The sequence below is a fragment of the Quercus lobata genome, chromosome 9, assembly GCF_001633185.2.
Source record: "Quercus lobata isolate SW786 chromosome 9, ValleyOak3.0 Primary Assembly, whole genome shotgun sequence".
Classification (NCBI taxonomy): domain Eukaryota; kingdom Viridiplantae; phylum Streptophyta; class Magnoliopsida; order Fagales; family Fagaceae; genus Quercus; species Quercus lobata.
In genome coordinates, this window is record NC_044912.1 from 12,989,828 (window position 1) to 13,011,282 (window position 21,455).

Consider the following 21,455-nt stretch of genomic DNA (forward strand, 5'->3'; position numbering starts at 1 on the left):
TTGAAAAGTTCCTCAAAACGCTGTCGCTTGGAAAGCGGCTTTCATGCCCTCTTCTTCGTTTACTGTGTAGACACAAACACTGAAAATTTCACCCCAGGTTCTCTCTTTCTCTCGCAACCTCTTGATCGTCTTGTAACTCGTTCGAGCTCGACTCAGTATCCGAGACCGCACCCATTCGACGTCGTTTAGCAGTGAAAATGTAAGCCTTATATTTTTTCCCTCTTTTTATTTCTAGGTTTTTTAATTTGATTATTTTTTCTTTCGCATTTATGCTTTGTGGGATTTGAATTTGTGTGTTAAAATTTACCAATAAAAAAAAAAAATGAATTTTGTTAAAAATTTCAATTGCGAATTCTTGAAAATTTGGTGCTCCTTACTCTGTTGTTTTTGATTTGGTACTCTTTATTTAGGGATTTTTTTGCTGGTGATTTAGAAAATTTGAACTTTCAGTGCATTTCTGTAATGGGTTTCGATTAATTTCAACAATTATTGTCCTATGCACCGATTAGATACCGTAGAAGTGTGACTTTAGCATAAATTTATTAATTGGAAGTTGTAGAGCTCTGCTTTGAGTTATTGTAGTTGAATTAAGGTGGAAATGCAGCATAAATTTATTATTGGAAGCCGTATATAACGCGCCATAACTCGTTTATTTCATGCATTAAATGCGAACTTAATCTATCATATGTGTGGTTAGTAATATCTTTGCTGTTGAATACATGACTTTGATTATGGAATAATGCTGGTTGAAAAGTGGGATTTATTGATGCATTCTAGAAATTATATGGTGTGAGCACAATTTGATGTGTCGAAGAAACATAGCTCTTACTGTCTTGTAAAATTGTTTACGCGCAGGTGCGTGCAAACTGTTATGCTCTGAATTCCGGGCGGTTTCTTTTGCTTGTGGTTGTGGACTGGATCTCCAATTGTCAAAATTTTGGTTTCACAGTGTCATGGTAGGTTTCAAGGTTCTCAAGTATATTTGAAAAACTTAAAACATTAGTTTGTATTGGAAACATGACCCACTTTATGGAATTCTTTGCTTTTTCATGTACAATCTTAAGTATTCCGTGGGGATTTGATTTTGATGTGTCTTTTTAATGTTATCGATTGTGTTTTCTTTTAACCATTGATTGTTGGTAGCTGGTGCACAGCTTGTGCAGTGCCTAGTGTTTCACCTATTAAATCGGTTACACTTACATTTTACTGCTAAATTCTCTTTGGGTTTAGCCTATCTAGTTCTAGAACCATGGTTAGTGTGAATTTTGTGTCTGACATTGCACCTAAATCATGAGCCGTTAATATTTGTTATTGAATAATTGTATGCTTATGTAGGATTTGTGTATTACTTTTGCCCCATCTGTTAAGTGCCATACCAAACTTGGAATGTTTTCAACCAATCCCTAGATATTTTTTGGGACTTACAAAAATATTTTAGATGTCGAAGCATGATGTGTTGAAGTTCATCGAATCATCTTGAAGTTTTCTATATAAATCTATTTGTTGCTCATCATTTGTTGAAGTTAGTTTGTCTACTTATCCTTGCATCTACAGGGTGCTTATGCAGCATCAGTCAGGTTCAAGATGTTTCTATGCCCTGTTTCAGCTAATAATGTTTTCCTAAACATGACTCATTTTCTAGAAAACAATTTCTTGGTTTTATATTTTTATACTATATGATGCAAAGAAACAGTTTTTCTCTGGATTTACTTTGAGAGTGAAGTTATTTCTTTGAATCCTAAAAAGGTTCAAATGATTGTAATAATTTAAGCTTAATAAATGTAGCAGTAGACTCAAAATATTTTAGGTCTACTTAGATCTATGCCAGTGAGCTCTTGCTCAAATGATACTACTCCCATAAGAGTGAGATTGAGGGAAATGTTATGGGTAGTATAACTAATAATTAAAAAAAAATAATTGAAAAAAAAAAAAAAACCTAATCTGATCTATTGTGGCATTACAGATTTTTGAAATAGGTTTAATGACTGAATGCAGGATCCCAATGGTTTTATTGACGAGAAGAGCGAAAGCAGGCTTTACGTCGGTAACCTTGATTTGAGAATAACAGAGTAAGGAACATTTTTGAACTTTGTGTTCTTTGTTAGGCTGATACATTTGACCCAGAATTATGTTTCTCTGCTATATTGAAATATTAATCTCCTTATTTTTCTTTTTATTTTTCAGGGCTGCTCTGATTAAGATGTTTTCTCCCTTTGGAAAGATTGTAGCTGAAGACTTTCTGTGGCATACTCGTGGCCCGAAACGCGGCGAGCCACGAGGCTTTGCTTTCATCCAATATAGCACAAAAGAGGTAAGCTGATTGCTTTTTCAATTTTTATTTTAATTTTTTTTCAAGCATTTCCTGATTCCCACCATTAAAGTGAGTACGCAGGAAGCTAAATTGGCCAAGGAGAAGATGCATGGGAAATTAGCTTGTGGGCGCCCATTGGTTGTCCGTCTTGCTAGTGAGAAATACTTGGTGGAAACAGCAGAGAAGTTGTCCAAAGGTGTGGGTGACTCACATAAGACAAGCCTTTCTGGTAGTGGTTCAGGACAGATGAGTCGAACTGCTAAAATTGCTGCAATCAAGAACAAATTAAAAGCTTTGGAGGAGGATAGCTCTATTTCAAAGAAGCAGAAGCTAGCTGAAAGCGTCTCTACTAGTGAAAGTTTGGATCGGCCCTCTGGCAAAAGATGATAAGAAATTGTAATTGGGGTAGAATTCTATCTAACCGAGAGATTCTGTGAAGCCTTTTACCAGACTTCAGAACTTGTGAGGTATTAACAAGGTGCTGAAATTGAAATGATTTCGGAATTTCATATGTGATATTCCATGATGTTGTAATTGTCAATGGAATGCTTGTCAATCGAATTCTGATCCTGGCGTTGATAGTGCAAAGTAATTGTGAATTTGAGTTCAAATTGTGAATTTGAGTTCTGGTCTTCTTTGTTAGAGCTTATTTACAACTTCTAAATTATATTCAGCTAAAATGTAAAGATACGAACAGCAACCTTAAAGTCGAGGGTTGAAATTGAAAGATGGTCATGAAAATGAACCTTTTGAGTTGGACCTAGGAAGGAAACTGAAGAGGGAAAATGAATGTCAATGGATCTGGAAATCATCTCATCAATAATTTCTTTTATGCATTCCGCATATACGTCATATCTGTAACATATCTTTAATAACATGTGGAACTTTTAGTTGAATGGATTATGAGAGACATGTATGTATCTATGTGAAAAATTATCCTATGAGACGGTCTCACTAGACATCTCTCTCATGATGTGTGTATTCCACATATCATGTTAGAAATGTGTCATGAGATACCTTCAAAAATTACAGTTTGAGGGAGGGGTCTATAGATTCATTAATCACTATTAGTTCCTAATGGGTTGATGATAAAACTTACGTTATCTAATTATTGAGCCCATTTTGTTTTCAGTTGGTAAAATTAGCAAGTAATTACTAATTACTAATTACAGGGCCTTAGGCCACAAGTCACCCACAAATCTCATGCTAGCTCACCTATAAATGGAAGTGGACTAAGAGATCATAATTTGCCATATAAATATAGATATAGGAGAGGCATGGTAAAGGCTGCCATATAAAATAGGTATAAGAGAGGGTAGATAAAGGCTGCCATATAAGATCCATACAGGAGAGAGCATGGTAAAGGTTATGGTTCTAGAATAACTTGTGGAATAAACAACTCTCATTGAAGTAATTCTAGTATTACATAAAAAATCACAATTTTTGCAACAATTATCTTATGTGACAGACTATGATAGATTGAATATCACTTTCATATGAACCCATCATTTTTTCTTTATCACTCACAATTTGTCACATGAACAGTTGTTTTATTATGTGTTCTTTGAAGTTTTTGCTCCCAACAAGTCAAAACTACTTACAATATATATAAATAAATATATATATATATATATATTTTTTTTTAAAATTTTATTTTATAATATTTGATGGGATCGGTAAAATATTCTAGCAAGTCTCAGACAGGCTACTAGTCCACTGAGTCCCCAAGTTGGCAGAGAGGCCTCGCTCTCCGGAGGAGAATTTGCTCGACAATGGCGATGATGTTACATCTTCCTTCTCCGACTGTCTTTACTCCCAACTCCAACTCCAACTCCAAGTTCCAACGCTCACATTTCTCTTCCCGCCAAATCCCATCAACCTTCGTCACTTCAATTCAAGCTCAACCTCATCATTTATCACCATCTTCTTCATCTTCCAAAACCTTTCTATCTCCTCCTTTAATTACCGCCAAACCCAGTTCGATTCGATGCTTAACAGCACGGTCTCTCTCCAATCTCCCTCTCATTTCTCCTAATGATCACTGGGGCACCTGGACCTCTCTCTTCGCCGTCGGTGCTTTCGGTATCTGGTAACTCTCTCTCTTAGTTTTTTTTTTTTCTTGATTCTCTGAGGACCCAAATGGGGAAACTTTGTAAAAATGAAATAAAATTGCATGTAAACTTGAGTTTTGTGTTGTACATACTGTTTTGCTTTTGGTCAAAACAAGAAGGAAAAGTAAAAGGTTGCTCCCAGCTAAGCTACTGGTTGTACTGGCTGCAAATAAGGAAAGTTGCTGCTAGTGTTCTTTAAGCAAAATGAATTTATTTTATAAATTTGTAACTTCTTGTTGAGAAGAAGTTGTGTATATGTTTTGGTTGAAATTGAAGGTCGGAGAGGACTAAGATTGGAAGTACACTGAGTGGTGCTTTAGTGAGCATTTTGGTAGGACTTGCAGCAAGTAATTTGGGGGTTATTGCGAATGAAGCTCCGGCATATTCTGTTGTTTTGGGGTTTCTGCTCCCAATGGCCGTTCCATTGTTGTTGTTTATAGGCTATAGCAGACTTGCGTCGTGTTATAAAGTCCACTGGGACACTTCTGTTGGCTTTCTTGCTAGGCTCAGGTAATACTAGTTAAATTGTTAATCTTTCGTTACTCTGTGCTTTCTATGTATTGATAAGGAGAACGTGACCGCTTTCTAGGCTGTGATCTGTTTCAAGAATAGGTGCATTACTGGTCAATTAAGTAATCATCTAAAATAATGGAATTACCATATGCTACTTGTTAGTTAAGCTCAATTAGCGCTAGGTCTGTGTTAATATTGGTTTTTTAAAAGGACATGCAGATCAATGTGTAGCTTAAATTTTGCAGGGATTTTCAATTTATAAATCAGCCTTTTTTATTCTAGTGTAAAATTTGGGAGGTTAATTAAAATTATATATTTTCAGAACAGATATAAAAACATAGAAGAAGAAACTGAATCTGCAAATTGTCTTCCAATGCTTGCTGCTTTTTTCTATTCAAATTAATTTGACCTATAGTTTTTCTATTTATTTCTAGGCTAGCTGATCGAAGGCTTAGGTCCATAGTTTTTAGTGGACTACATGTGATGGATCTTAGTGATAGAGCGATTACTCTCAGACTAATTTCATTTGCAATGTAGTAAGTCCCTTCAAGTCAATGATTTGGTTTTTCTAATTTATCTCTTGTGGTTCTGTAATTAGTTCATTCATATTGTATCAAATGTTCTTTTATTTCTTTGATTTTTTGGGTGCGTTAAAGGTTGAACCTAGTGCACAAAGCTTCCACTTTTGTGGGGGACTAGGAGAGGTAATTAGTAGGTAGCTGGAGCCTTACCCCCATTTTTTTTGGAGGATGCTTTACAATATAGAAAAAGATTTTACATGGATTGTAGTTACCTATCAGATAATTCTTCTAAATTTGGGAAGAAATGAAGCAAGTTATAATTTGAAGGCAACCATGCAACCGAGCTCTGTCAAAATCACCTTACTGAAACCTGTGTTTCATGTGTTTGTGGCCAATATATTTAACTCTACGTATCTACATATGGGTGGGATTGGCGTTTTATTTACTACAGGATTATAGAGCAATGTGGTAGTTATGACTTATGCTTTGGGAAATGTTAAGAATAATATTCACGTAATAACTCCTATAGTCAACTTTTCCACGTGTTGGATTTTTCTCTACACACTGATTTAGAGTCTTGTTGACATTATTTGCCTTTTGCTTTGTTCATATTATAATTGCAACAACAGTTGGAACAGTGGTGGCATATGTGTTGGTACCAATGCGATCACTTGGTCAAGATAGTTGGAAAATAGCAGCTGCACTCATGGGCAGACATATTGGCGGAGGTAATTTGAATAAATTTTAGAGGCATGTAGATATTTGAAACCAGTTTGGATGCCTTTCTAGCTTCTCACTACTATATATCTATTTAGTTGTGATATTATCTTGCTTTTCTCATTTATTTTCCCAAGTTCTGTATCATGACTGACACTTCCTTTTGTTGTCTTTTTGAGATGTTGTACAGCTGTCAACTATGTTGCCATATCTGAATCTGTGCAGTATATTTTACGACATTGTTTGCGTTAGCTTCTAAAATACCTCCTGAGACTTCAACGTCAACTAATGGTGCAAAAAATTATATGTTGTTGTGGACTAGTGGTTAACTTTGTCATTGTGGTAGAGTCGTTGGTTCTGCTCTCTTATACTCAGTAGTTCTACTTTAATCATTAAATCGAATAAAATGCAAATTACGCCCTCTAAGTTTGGGTTGGTTTTGATTGTGGTCCTTACATTTCAAAATTGGAATTTAGTCCATGATGTATGATAGCGTTTTAAATCTCGTCATTCCTTCCATGTCTGTTAAGAGGTGGCTGTTTAGTCCCAAATTAAAATCACCCCAAACTTAAGAGTGTGTTAAGTTACATTTTAGTTCTGTAAATCCTTTTCCATCTTATTGTAATGTATGATTTTGCATCCATCACCATTTTTTTATAACTAATATCTCTCGAATCTCAAGTTGTTTATGTTCTCTCTATTAATGAGTTTAGTAATCAAATATGAAAGTAGCAGGTTAACGTAATTGTACTACCATAATGGTTAATGAAAGCTGGAACTTTGACAGATGTTGCAATGGATGTTGATTCTGAGCCTGGCAACAAACTGCCTGTGCTACGAATGGCTACAGCCCTTGCTGTGTCCTTTGCCATCTGCAAGACCGGCACTTTCCTCGCAAAATATTTTGGAATTCAAGGGGGCAGCCTTCCAGCCATAACAGCAATCGTTGTTATTCTAGCAACTGCATTTCCAAAACAGTTTGCTTATCTTGCACCATCTGGTGAGGCTATGGCTTTGATTCTAATGCAGGTGAGTTTACAAATTTAGTTGGTGATAGGCCAAGAATGTATTGACCTCTTATGGTAAATTAACCAATTAATTAGCCAAGTGAATTAATTAAGTCAATTAGCATGCAATATGCGTGGTAGCACAAACAAATCACCAAATAATTAAATGTAGCGGAAAATAAATTTGACATAGTGATTTGTTTACAAATGAGGAAAACCTCCAAGGCAAAAACTCTACCGGGTGAATTTAAGGTCACCACTCTCGAGAATCTACTATTATCAAAACAAGCGGTTACAAGTAAAGGAATCTCAGTACCTTATACCAACTTACAGTTGAACCCTTACCTCAATACACAATTGAACTTGTAATATAGTGACAATTTCTCCTTTCAATGCACGGTTCCAAGTACGCGACTAACTAATCGATGCAGGGATCCAAGTACGTATCTAATACACCAACTTGAGAAGAATGTTGGCTGCAAAGTTTTTCAGTTCATCCACACGATAAAGATCAAGAAGTTTCTTGTTTACAAAACCCTACGGCGTATAAACGCAGTAGCTTCTTCAAGAGAAAGATGAACTAGGGCATATGTCTCCGGTCACAATATGCTTGCACAAAACCTTTGCATCAAGTGAGACGACCTTTAAAATAATCTTTATATATGTTTATGGTTGTAAGAAAAGAAAACCTAAACACATAGTTTGGATATGTATGAAAACCATATCTGAAAAACTGATTTTCGTAATTCTTGATAGATACAACTGTCAAGCTTCACCTTTTAAATCTCGATAGATACATCTGTTGAGCTATCTATCGAGCCTTAAAGAATAGCACTTCTTCACTTGATTCTTGGATAGATTTGCATGGCTTCGATACTTGGACTTGAACTCTTGTTCCTTGAAGTATTAAATACATTCTAGATCTACCCAATTACAAGTAAAGTATGTTTTGTCAAAGGATTGACCAATTCTAAATGATATATGTTCTTAACATGATCCCCATAAATCCTAACAGTTGGATTTCAAAATTCTGAAAGTAGCACTAGTTTTTGTGAAAGATGATTAAATTTTTCAGGAAGTGACTTGTTTTTGGCAACTTTTTTTCTTAATCTACAGGTATTTTTTGCTGTGATTGGTGCTCATGGAAGCATACAAAATGTCATAATCACAACACTTAGTATCTTTATGTTTTCTTTAGTGCAAATAACAGTCCATCTTGCCGTGATACTTGGGTTTGGAAAGCTCTTTCCAAGATGCATATTTGTTATGCATGAGATCCCTTATTTACAACAAGTAGGAGATTTAAATCTAAGTTCATTTCATTAACTATTGGGAAAGTTGGTTGGCAGTTGGTAATTGACACCAAACTAAAGCTAGGGTTAAGATTTTAGAGTTGATTACAAGAAGGCTTTGTTTGGTGGGGGAATGAAAAAGTGGGTCGTAGAAGAGATTTAGTTTTTTTTATTTTTTTTTTTTATTATTTTTTATTTGTGTATAGTTGGGGGATGGAAAAGTGGAGAAATGAAAAACTCTTTTGTTTAGGTAAGAAAAATAATGAGAATAGAAAATGTAATTTGTATAAATTTACTCACATGCCCAAATTACATAATATATATATATATATATATATATTTGAAAGAAAAAAAAATTTCTATTAATATTAATTAAAAACAAAACCCCTAAACATAAAAGTCGAAAAATGAAAAAAGAAGAAGAAACCAACGTTAAACACAAGTGGGAGGAGATGGGGGTAGATGGGTAATTTTTGATCAAGCCACCTCTTCCCCCCATATTTTCTCCCCAAATTGGGAAGATTCCACTTCGGTTTACTTTGGTTCATATTAGTCTATTTGCTCCATTTCGGTCCACTCGAATGGTTTCTTTCGGTCTATTTTGGTCAATTTGGTCAATTTTGGTCTATTTTAGTCTACTATTTGATGTGAATGATCGTGAATGGTGGCAAAAAAATTATAATCCATGTGAGGTTGTCAATTGTGGGTCATGTGAGAGTGACTGATAGCCAACAAGGTCAATGCATAGGTTATTCTCCCAACTCAAAAGTGTATACTTCAAAAAGGAAAAAAAAAAGAAAAAAAGTCCACTTCCAAGTAGACAGGCCTTGCTCTCTAGAGGAGACTTTGCTTGACAATGGTGATGATGATACATCTTCCTTCTCTGATTATCTAGACAATGACAATGGCGATGAGGAGACTTTGTACTGTATAGGACCGAATAGAATAGAGTGGACCAATGTGGACTGAAAAGGATTGAGGGAGACCAAATAAGAACAAATGGATAGATTAGGACCAAAGTGGACATAATGGACCGAATATGAACAAATAGGACTGGCGTGGACTAAATAGGACCAATGTCAACTAAATAGGATCGAAGTGGACAGAATAGACCGAATAGGACCAATGTGGACTGAAAAGACTGAAGTGGACATAATAGAACCAATGTGGACTAACTAGACTGAAGAGGACCAAAATGGTCTGAATTGAATCAAAGTGGACTGAAGAGGACAAAACGGACCAAATAGGACTTTTGAATATTTATCATTTTTAGGGCTCATATTTCTAATTTCTAATGTCTATTTTATTTATATTTTTTTAACTCAAAACTAAACATTTTAGCCCAAATATAATAAAATTTCATATTTTTCAACCCAAAAATTAAAAAAAAAAAAAATTTGGAGCAAAACTTGAAAAGGCAACCTACCAAAAGAATCAATCTAAGGCCCAATTAGTCCAAAATGGACCGAGGAGGACCAAAATTGATTGAGTGGAGCAAATTGGACCAAATGTGATCGAAGTTAACCTAATTGGACAGAATGGAAATTGTTTAATTTTTAGGGAGAACAAATTATCTTCAACAAATTTTAGAGAAAAAATTATACATTATATTACAATTACAAAATAATTATCTATTCTCACGCATCGCGTAGGTTTGCGACTAGTTTGTATAAATTTGGTCACATACTCCTATTAGTCTATTACATGAAGGAAAAGTTTGCCCTCATCTCCTTGAAAGCATCCCATTTCTCTCTCCCCAAATGTTTCATATCAAACACGCAGGTACTGCCCTCCAAACCACATGCATCTCTAGTCTGACTCCATTGGAACCTACCTTCGAGCAATCCTGTAACACAGACCATGGATCTTTCATGGAAAAGAGGTTTGGCAATGTAGATGCTACTTGCTAGAGTGGATGGTAACCACAAGTTAAAAGGTCTCATTGGATTGGGTGCATTTTGAAATGCTTCGGTTAGTGGGAGCATTTTTAGTCTCATCATGATGCGCACTGCACTGAATTACTGCATTATTTGAGACTAAGTTGAGCGCTTGGTAGTGTTCACATTTATTCCTCATTTTAGTTCATATGAGACACTTGGGTCTAGGCATAAAAAATAATTTTGAGAGCTCCAATTAGCATTCATGGCATATTTGGAATATGGTGGATATAAGTCCTCGCTAGAGCTAAATTTCCTATTTAATTCTTTGGATTGTAAATAGTTCATTTTTATGAATAAGTTGGAGCAACCACATTCTTAATCTAATTTATATATTCACCTGTTCAATGATCTTGTGCATCATCTTGAACTCAGGGTAGAGCACCAAGTGGCATGGCTTTATCCATGCTAGGCCCTTTTTATTTTGTTAAGTATGTTATGCACTGTAATTTGTATTTTTTTTTGGGCATTCTTTCTTAATTATCCTATTTTTTTATTTTTTTTTATTTTTTATAAACAAAATATTTTAAGCAAATCTAAATATTGCAAAAGTTACTATAATGAAAGTTTTAGAATAGCTTACTTTTTATTATTAATTTTTCATATCAAGTTTTTAAATGAAAAAATATATATCAAAAGTTAAATAAATATTATTTAATTAATGTTTAAATATAAGCAAATATTATTTAGACTAAAAATTTGTTGAGTCGACCCTATATTTACTTGAACCAAACAGAGAGGGCTTGGGCTCGGATGCATGGATTTGAGGTAGGTGTATATCACGTACCATTAGGTGAAAGAAACTTATAATTCTATGTTATCTTAGTAATGATAATTGATAATAGACTTTGAAAGATTATCGTGATAGGAATCCATCTTGGAATTAGTTCAATTTGCATCTACTCAGAAGGATTAACAGCAGGTTAATTGATTGTCGTCAATTCTGTTGTTTATTGATTGATCCAACAATATTGTTCTTAATCATTAGTGAATGATGTAAAGGAAACAAATGTGACCCAATTCCATGGATTCATCTGCTTCTTTTGTTTTGAAATGCACTTCTTTCTTCTGTTTTCCTTTTTCTTTGCTTAAACTAAGGTTAGTTTAGAAATTGCTCTGTTAACTCTCCCATTGATGTGAAGTTTCTTAGCGATGGATTACCTTGAAGTAAATCCTAGCCATGAAATGGACACTCTACATTTCACTTGGAAATGAAGAGAATGTAAATCCAAATTAATACAAGTAAATTTAGGAAGACCAGACCAAGAATTAGATTTTGCTTTAAAAAAAAACATAGGCTGATGATAAGAGTTTGATTAAGCACAAAATGTCATCATTCACGAATGCATGTCATTAACTTCATCAACTAAGAATTTGCGCTAGTGCTCGCTTCCCAACGCACCTTCTCCACAGTATATATGTAAAACGTGGATTAAAGAAGTGGGGAAGAAAACTTTTTTACAAATGTTAACTAAAACTATGATGATATATATTAGCCAACCCAAATATTTTCTCCCTTTTTTTAATAGTAAGTTGGTTAATCTTTAGGGATTGGCTAAATGATTCCTAAGACCTCATGATATCTATAAGATCTTGAATTCGAAACTTTCTACAAAGATACTCGAAGAGATTTGACTATTTTATTAATCAAAAGAAAAGAAGAAAAAATAGTAAGTGGGTTTAACACTATTGTCGAGGATATAATATATACCTGAAGAGAAAAAATAGTAAGTGGGTTTAGATACTTTATTAATAATAATAAAAAAAAGAAAAATTGCAATTGGGTTTGACATTATTGTCAGAGAGATAATAGATACTCGAAGAGATTTGAATATCTTATATTTCAAAAAAAAAAAAAAAAAGATAAGTGGGTTTGACATTATTGTGAAGGAAATAATATATATTTGCCCATTGGAGAGATACCTAACAATCACTACAATAAAAGGGAAGATTCAACCTGAAAGCTATTCTCTTGCAATTTGTTAAATGAATAAAAAAAAAGAAAGAAATAGTAATGGCATATCCTTATATAAGAGAGAGAAAACATAGTTAATTTAGGCTTAAGTAGTAATGGCGTCCTTTTTGTATCATTTAAAATCCTTATACTTGCTTTCTTTTCTCTCAACGTTTGTGCAGCCTCTTTGCCATGTTCATGAAAGGTCTTACTTGTTACAATTTAAGGAAAGCTTTGTCATGAACATGTCTGCTTCCTCTGATCCTTGGGCTTATCCCAAGGTTTCATCTTGGACATTACAGGAAGGAAACAACAGTAACTGCTGCTCATGGGCTGGGGTAGAGTGTGATGAGCTCACGGGCCATGTAATTGGTCTTGACCTCAATAGCAGCTGTCTACATGGTTCTATTAACTCCACCAGCAGTCTTTTCCATCTTGTTCATCTCCAAAGACTTAATCTTGCTGACAATCATTTCAACTACTCTCAAATCCCATCCACAATTTCCAATCTATCAAAACTAACATATCTTGATCTCTCTTTTTCTGCATTTACTAGTCAAATCCCACTAGAAGTTTCACAATTGTCCAAATTGTCAACCCTCAATCTGAGTAGAAACAAGTTGGAACTCAACAAGCCCAACCTAAGAAGTCTAGTTGATAACCCTACCAGAAAAGCTTGATTTGAGTGGGGTGAGCATAATCTCAACAATGCCTAATAATTTGGCAAATTTGTCTGCTTTAACGTCCCTTTGTCTCAGAAACTGCGGATTGCATGGGTTCATTCCATCATCACTTGGTAACCTCAAGTATCTAAATTTTCTGCGTCTTTCAAAGAACAATTTCGAGGGTCACATTCCATCTTCACTTGGTTACCTCATCCAACTTTCTACTCTTGCTCTGAATTCTAATAACTTGACTGGTCCAATCCCTTTTGAGCTTGCAAACCTAACACAACTGACTCAACTTTTTCTATATTATAACACAATTAAGGGTCAGATTCCTTTTGGTCTTATGAACCTCACACAATTAACTCTCTTGAACCTTGCGGGCAATAACCTTTCAGGCCAGATTCCAAGCTCAATAATTCAACTCAAGAATCTTGAATTTCTTGATCTTTCCATGAACTACTTTAGTGGTACTGTAGAGTTTGACATGTTTGTTAAGCTCAAAAGGTTAACTATATTGCATCTATCTTATAATCAAGTATCATTACTTATTAGTGAAACCAGTGCCAATAGAACTCTTCAAAAGTTTCAACAATTAGGATTGTCTTTATGCAACTTAAGCACGTTTCCAGATTTCCTAGCAAATCAAGATAAATTGGAGTGGTTAGAGCTAAATGTAAATGACATTCATGGCCAAGTACCAGAATGGTTTTGGAAGATGAGTAAAGAAAGTCTACGGGTACTCAGCCTTTCTTACAACTTTCTTACAAGCCTTGGTCAACATCCAGTCCTTCTTCCATGGACTCGTCTGGCCATTTTAGACCTAAGGTCTAACAAGCTCCAAGGATCACTTCCAATTCCATCATTCTCTACCTTGGAATATCATGTATCAAACAATTCATTGACTGGAAAAATTCCAGAGTTGCTTTGTAACATGAGTTCTCTTCAGCACCTTGATTTGTCTGAGAACAACTTAAATGGTTCACTTCCTCAATGCTTGCACAACTTTGGTGATTCTTTGTTCATATTGGATCTACGAAGGAACAAATTTGAAGGAAGCATCCCACAAACATGGACAAAAGGAAGCAAATTAATCGTGATTAATTTCAGCCAAAACAAATTTCAAGGGTGGTTACCAAAATCTTTGGCCAAGTGTATAATGTTGAAGGTCCTTGATCTCAGCAATAACCAGTTCAATGATACTTTCCCCTCTTGGTTAGGAAAACTTCCAAATTTGAAGATTCTCATTTTGCGTTCAAACAAATTTTATGGCCCAATTAGGATTCTTAAAGAAAAATATGAGTTTTCTAGTTTGCAAATTGTTGATCTCTCATACAACAATTTTACTGGAAGGTTGCCATTAATACTCTTTCAAAATTGGAATTCTTCCAAATTTGATCGTGTAGACCACTTAACATATATTCAAGTGGAGTCATCTTTCATTATGGAAAATAGTCCTCAAAGTTACATATGGATTTTGAAGTATAATTACTCAATGACAATGACAAACAAAGGAGTAGACATACTTTACGGGAAAGTCCAAGAAATTTTCACAGCTCTTGATTGCTCAAGTAATAGATTTGCGGGAGAAATTTCGGAATCCATTGGAAATTTAAAAGGCCTTCGTTTGCTCAATATTTCTAATAACATTCTCACTGGCCACATTCCACCGAGTTTAGGAAACCTTGTAGAGTTGGAATCATTGGACCTTTCTCAAAACAAACTCTCAGGTGAGATTCCTCAACAACTAATGCAACTTACTTTCTTGGAATACTTCAATGTTTCTTATAACCATCTCATGGGACCTATTCTGCAAGGAAAACAGTTTGATACATTTCAAAGTAGGTCATTTGAAGGAAATTCAAAATTATGTGGAAGGCCATTGACAAAGAAATGTAAGAATTCTAAGGCTTTACCACCTTCAACCTTTGAAGAGAGTCAAGATTCAGGGTCTCCATTTCAAATTGGTTGGAAAATTGTTGTCATTGGGTATGGATTTGGACTAGTTGTTGGAGCGGCTATTGGGCACATTGTTACTGCAAGGAATCCTAATTGGTTCATGAAGACCTTTGGAATGAGGAGAGTGGTGAGGGGACATTAGGAATTGAATTAACTAGTTCGATAGATCTCTTCCAATATGAATAGATTTTTCACACTGCCCTTTTCAATTTCTTTTTCTTTTTCTTCTTTTATTTATTTACTCATTTTTCTTTCTGTTAGGTGTGTAATGTAGTGTGCTAGCTACATTTTTTTTCTTTATTGTATTGTATGTAAGAAGTTTTCATATATAAAAATTTAATAAACAAATCAATAAAAAGGAGTATTGTACGTAAAAAGTAACTATGATCAGTCTATGACTTCACTGATTTTTTTTTTTTTTCAAATAGACTTCAGTTATTTATTTATTTATGATTATGGATTAATACAATAACTAAAGGTCAAAAAATAGATCATGTGAAAAAAAAAAATCGACAAAAAAATTCAATGCAATCCTAGGGTCCAATTATTTTAGATCATTAGATCAGATTAATAGAAAAAAAGGACTTACTGGGTGCTTACCTCAACAATCTTCAAGTCTCCTTTTCTTGAAATCGTTACTGTTATTTGAGTGAGAAACAACTTATAATTTTAAAGGTGAATAGGGTTTCTGACTAAAGGTATCTAGTTTAATCTATATCTACTATAAAACTGAAGTATAGTAGATATAGATTAAACTAGATACCTTTAGTCAGAAAAAGGGTGGAGTTCTATGGTTGTTCCTGGCATTCTTGTAGGCATTTTGGGATTCCCATTGCAGCTTTTCTTGGCATTGCATTTGGCGTGACTGTTAAAATTCATGTAAAATCATTTTGTTTTGAATGTCAAATCTGGCATGATTTCTAACCAATGTGAGCTTCATCTATATCTATGCAATATCTAAAACTTGAAATGTAATTGTAGGGATGTTAAGCCTAGCGATATATATGTCTATGTGTATATTGGGCCGGAGGTCCAATCCGAGGACATGAAGTAGTCTAAGGAGGGGCGAACATAATTAGAGGAGTTCGTGTTAGTAAGTGAAGAGATTAGTTTTGATCATATGGGTCCATTTGGGTGGGCCGAGGATGAATCCCTCCTCTGCTGAGCAAAGCTAAGGTCCGAAGTGGTGGTCTACCATCCAGGGCAGCGTTCTAGGAGATTCTATTGATATGGATAAGCATCACAGAAGCACAGAGTAAATGAAAGTCCTAAAATATCTAAAGAGAAAGCTGCTACCACCACATTGAATGCTTTGTATCTAACTAACTGGCTGTATTAATGTGGAGGTGATACTTGAACAGTAATTTTCAACCTTACAGCTACTACCAGAGACTTTAGGAAGGTGCTGATGGGACAAAAATCAAATTCCAACAATTTGCTCTACACGTGAAGGGTAAAGAGAAAAGAAAGAAGATAGTATAAAATAGAAAGAAGACCCTAAAGAGGGAGGATGGAGAAATTAAGAAAAAAACATTGTAGCAATTGAGAGTTGAACTTGTAATCAAACTTGAGAATCAATATATAAGAATTGATCTCCTCGGACTGTACCGAGAACGATTTTTTTTAGATTAAACCGGTTTATCTTCATTTTCTTGTCAACTGGATCCACTCTACTTGTTGTTTGACTCATTAAAGCCCAGTTTTCCAACCCACTCTCTACAAATTCATTGTATTAAGCTTTTTGGGCCTAAGTTCATTCTTCCTTTGGGCTTGAGAGTCAAATTGTGACCTTATAGTAATATTTATTATTGCTACGCTTCTGTTAAATAACTTAAATCACATCAGCTTAACATTTTAGTCTACTTTGGTTCATTTTGGTCTATTTGATCTACTTCGATCCAATTTGGTTTACTTCAGTCTACTTGGTCCTCTTCGGTCCATTACAGTCTACTTTGGTCCATGCGATCCACTTTGGTCTACTTTGGTCCATTTGTCCAATTTTGGAATAATTGAGCCTTAAATTAATTCTTTTTTGTAGGTTGCCTTTTCAGTTTTGGACTAAATTTCCTCCCCCCCCCTTAATTTTTGGGTTGAAATAAATATTCTATTTGGACCAAACTCTTTCGTTTTAGGTTAAAAATACAAACACTATATGCATTAAAAATTAGAGATATGAACCCCAAAAAAAAGAAATAAAAATGATAAATATTTACAAGATTACCTTAAAATTCAAGTTTCAATAATCTAGATGTAGTGACAAGAGCCCAAAATAGTATATTGGGCCTTGGGCTTGTCTGAGGACATTGATAGATCCAAGGAGGAGCAAATAATTGTTAACTGCTCCCAATTAAAGTTTCAAAGGTGGGGAACAAGTGAAAGGATGTTCGAGGAGGAACCCTTCCTCGGATATGATGAATATAGCTCACAATATGTACTCCATCAGATAGCATAATCCTCCAAGAAGCTCCAATGATAGAGACATGCCGCATGAACATACGAGAAGGAAGGAAACCTAAAAATATTTAAAGGAAAGCTGTCACCACCGCATTAAATGCACTGCAGCTACTTTTTTAGCTGCATTTATGTGGAGAAGACCTCTAAATAGTACTACCTTGGCTACCACAACTCACAGAAAACTAGAGGGGGTGTCTGATGGGACAGGTACTCAAGTAAGGGCTCGGATGATCAACAGGTGTATGGTGAAGATGGTCCAAAGGAGGATATATAAGGGTGAAAGACTCTTCATGAGAGAGGGATGAGAAAAAAGAAAGAAAGAACGCTGTAGTAGTCTAAATTGTCTTTGTATCCAACCGTGATCAATATATATAATTGTGACCTCCTCGGACTGAAAGTCAATTGATATCAATACCACTTATTTGTGCTTGATTGTCATTTAATCCAATACTAGCCGTTGTTCAACTCATTAAGGCCTAATTTTTTAACCCATTCTCTACAAATTTATTGTATTAGGCTCATTGGGTCGAGATCCCATACACTTTGGGTTTGGACCACAAATCGGGACTCTACAATTGGCGCCGTCTGTGGGAAGAACTTGTGTGACAGTGAAAACAATGGTCAACTATGGCAAATTCAAGCTCACATCAAGCAGAATCCATAGCATCTCAACGTGAAAATCCTTTCGCCAACCTTAAGCGTAGGAGAGATCAGGAGGGCAGCATGCATGTTACACACACAAGCAAAAGACACTCTCAAGTTGGGAGTCATGTCTCTCAAGAACAACACAATAAAGTCATGCAAAGGGAAATCGACCAGCTTAAGAAGAAGTTACGCCATGCACAACGAAAACGAACTCCCACCCCATCTAATTCCTCCTCCGACGATGAGAAGGATAGCGGTTATCGATGTAGATCAAGGATTCCCCCTAGCGAATCCTTCTCATATGAAGAAGAGCATTATAGTGAATGCCGTTGCAAAAGCCCCATTCACAGAGGATTGAGAAATGATGCAATGAGCAAAGCTTTGAACCAGATTGCCAAGTCGCCATTCACGCGTAGGATCGAAAGGGTAGTTCTTCCTCGACGTTTTCATTAGCCCACATTCACCATCTATAATGGGTGAACAGACCCGGTGGAGCATATGAGCCATTTCAATCAAAGAATGGCTGTCTATTCTAAGGACGAAACCTTGATGTGCAAAGTGTTCCCATCTAGTTTGGGACCCGTGGTGATGAGATGGTTTGACGGCTTGAGGACAGGTTCAATAAATTCCTTCAAGGAGCTCACTCGGGTGTTTGGCTCTTGTTTTATCATGTGTACCAGGGTCCCTCGGCCCTTAAATTCCTTATTGTCTTTGTCCATGTGAGAAGGGGAGACCTTGAAAACATACTTGGACAGGTATTGAGAGATGTACAATGAGATAGAGGGTAACTTTAAGGACATTGCCATCAGTACCTTCAAGAGTGGCCTCCTAACCGAGCATGGTTTAAGGAAGTCCCTAACAGGAAAACTAGTTACCAGGCTATGCCAGTTTATGGACCATATTGACAAGTATAAAAGGGCTAAGGAAGATCAACAACTAGGTAAAGGAAAGGCTAAGGTTATCCCTCAAGAGATGAGGAATTTCAGGTCGGACCGATTCAATAACAACCGGTCCCAGAGAGATTTTGCTAGACAATCCGAATCTACCAACACCTAGACTGTTAATGCAGTATTTTGAGAACCAGTGCATCAGGTTCTAGAGAAGATTAAGAACGAGTCATTCTTCAAATGGCTAAACAAGATGGCCGGAAACCCCTTGAGACATAACCAGAGCCTTTATTGCCAATATGATCAGGACTAGGGACACACTACGAAAGACTGTAGGAATCTGTGGGACCATTTGGATCAGTTGGTCCGAGAAGGGAAGTTGAAGCAGTTGTTGCACCATTCTAGTGGCCAAGCGGGGCAGATAGGTTTGAATCCTCGGGGAGATTCTTCTTTAAGACCTACTTTGGGAACAATTAATGTCATATTCGCTGCCCTCGGTAGAACCGGTTCCTGTCCCTCCTAAGTAATGTCTGTGGCTCGGCTATTAACCGAAGACAGCAATTTAGAACCAAAAAGAGCCAGAATAGAGGCCCCGCTAGTCCTGGGCTTCTCGGCCGATGATAAGATTAGAACTATCCAACTCTATGACGATGCTTTGGTGATCACACTCAGGATAGAGGGGTACGATGTGAAAAGAGTGTTGGTAGATCAGGGAAGTACTGTCGAGATAATGTACCCTGACCTATACAAGGGGCTGAATTTGAAACTCGAGGACCTAACAACGTACGATTCCCCACTAGTAAGTTTTGAGGGGAAGACAGTTAATCCAAGAGGTCAGATTAGACTGCCTATACAGACCAGTTCGGATGTGGTGGAAGTGGACTTCATTATGGTGAATGCTTATTCACCTTATACGGCTATTGTGGCCAGGCCTTGGCTTCATGCCTTAGAAGTTGTTTCTTCTACCCTTCACCAGAAGGTGAAATATCCGTCCAACGGCCAAGTTATAGAGATTGTAGGGAATCAATCCATGGCTAGGCAATGCATGGTGGCTGCCATCTTACATAGGCCCAATGCGGAGTCCTTGGCGTCTGTTGAAAGGAACTTATAGCAATCAAGAACTCTGGTATTGCCTGATAATGGATCAACTGAGGAAGCAAAGTGTGAGGATCTAGAAAAGGTTGTTGTTGGTGATGATTCGGAGAAGTTCTTTCAAGTTAGCTCCCAGCTGCCTCCCCAAAAGAGACAAAAGCTAATCGAATTCCTGAGAAAAAACGTGGATATATTTGCGTGGAATGCTTATGAAGCCCCGGGGGTGAACCTAAGTTTCATTTGTCACCATTTGAATGTCAATCCATCTGTTACCTCCTAAAAAACAACCTCCTCGGTGCTCATCCATAGAACATTCTAATGTTGTCAAAGATGAGGTGACGAAACTTTAGCAGGCGGGGGCTATCAAAGAGGTTTTCTATCCTGAATGGTTGACCAATACTGTGGTAGTAAGGAAAAAGAACGGAAAATGGCAAGTGTGCGTGGATTTCACGGATTTAAACAGGGCTTGTCTGAAAGATCCCTTTCCTATGCCTTGGATAGAGCAGCTAGTAGATGCTACTGTAGGCCATCCTCAGATGAGCTTTTTAGATGCATTTCAAGGATACCATCAAATACTACTAGCACTAGAGGACCAGGAAAAGACAGCTTTTGTTACTTCTACTGGAAACTACCACTACAAGGTAATGCCCTTCGGCTTAAAAAATGTAGGATCCACCTATCAAAAGATGATAACTAAGATGTTTGAACCTCAATTGGGCAAGAATATTGAAGTTTATATAGACGACATGGTAGTGAAGAGTAAGGTGATGTCCGAGCATGTGGGAGACCTCAGAAACATTTTTGAAATACTGAGAGAACACAAGCTGCACCTTAATGCCTCCAAATGTTCTTTTGGTGTGGGATCAGGAAAATTCCTAGGCTATATGGTGACCCACTGGGGAATTGAAGTTAATCCCGACCAGGTTAAGGCAATAAATTTACAACCACCTCGGAATCCCAAAGAGGTCTAGAAACTAACAGGAATGACTGTTGCTTTAAACCGTTTTATTTCTCGATCTGCAGATAGATGTAGACCTTTCTTCCTATTGATGAATAAATAAAAGAGATTTGAGTGGAATGAGGAGTGTGCTTTAGCATTTCAGCAACTTAAAGAATACCTATCTTGGCCACCTATCATGCCCAGTCCTGGAACGGACGAGGTCCTGTTTTCTTATATTGCGGTGGCCTCTCATGCTGTGAGTTTGGTATTAATACGGGTTGATAATGGAGTACAACGGCCAGTCTATTATGTGAGCAAATCATTACATCAGGCTGAGATTCGCTATCTACCATTAGAAAAGGCCATCCTGGCAGTGGTGCATGGTACAAGAAAGCTTCCCCACTACTTCCAAGCACATATAGTCGTCATCCTAACTCAACTTCCACTTAA

At 36.3% G+C, this 21,455-nt stretch overlaps 3 protein-coding genes and 1 pseudogene across 6 annotated transcripts; all 4 read left to right on the top strand.

Moving 5' to 3' along the window:
- On the top strand, window positions 1–2,934 carry LOC115959316 (probable RNA-binding protein 18). Of its 4 annotated transcripts, none has more exons than XM_031077669.1 (5): window positions 1–199; window positions 856–956; window positions 1,996–2,069; window positions 2,185–2,311; window positions 2,393–2,934. In XM_031077669.1, exons 2-5 carry the CDS (start codon window positions 954–956, stop codon window positions 2,696–2,698), a joined length of 510 nt encoding a protein of 169 aa, XP_030933529.1. In that variant the 5' UTR covers window positions 1–199; window positions 856–953; the 3' UTR covers window positions 2,699–2,934. The 4 variants fall into 4 exon arrangements, 3 of the variants coding, with proteins under 3 accessions (XP_030933529.1, XP_030933528.1, XP_030933530.1); XR_004084832.1 differs by having other exon boundaries at window positions 2–199; window positions 2,382–2,934; XM_031077668.1 differs by lacking the exons at window positions 1–199; window positions 856–956 and having other exon boundaries at window positions 1,990–2,069.
- A 1,091-nt stretch (window positions 2,935–4,025) lies between these two features.
- On the top strand, window positions 4,026–13,043 carry LOC115961244 (annotated as a pseudogene).
- A 28-nt stretch (window positions 13,044–13,071) lies between these two features.
- LOC115961245 (receptor-like protein 33) lies at window positions 13,072–15,129 on the top strand. The gene has a single exon (XM_031080254.1). The coding sequence runs from the start codon at window positions 13,072–13,074 to the stop codon at window positions 15,127–15,129; it is 2,058 nt and encodes a 685-aa protein (XP_030936114.1).
- Window positions 15,130–19,499: 4,370 nt separating this feature from the next.
- On the top strand, window positions 19,500–20,084 carry LOC115961246. The gene has a single exon (XM_031080255.1). It carries the CDS (start codon window positions 19,500–19,502, stop codon window positions 20,082–20,084), a length of 585 nt encoding a protein of 194 aa, XP_030936115.1.
- The last annotated feature ends 1,371 nt before the right edge of the window (window positions 20,085–21,455 follow it).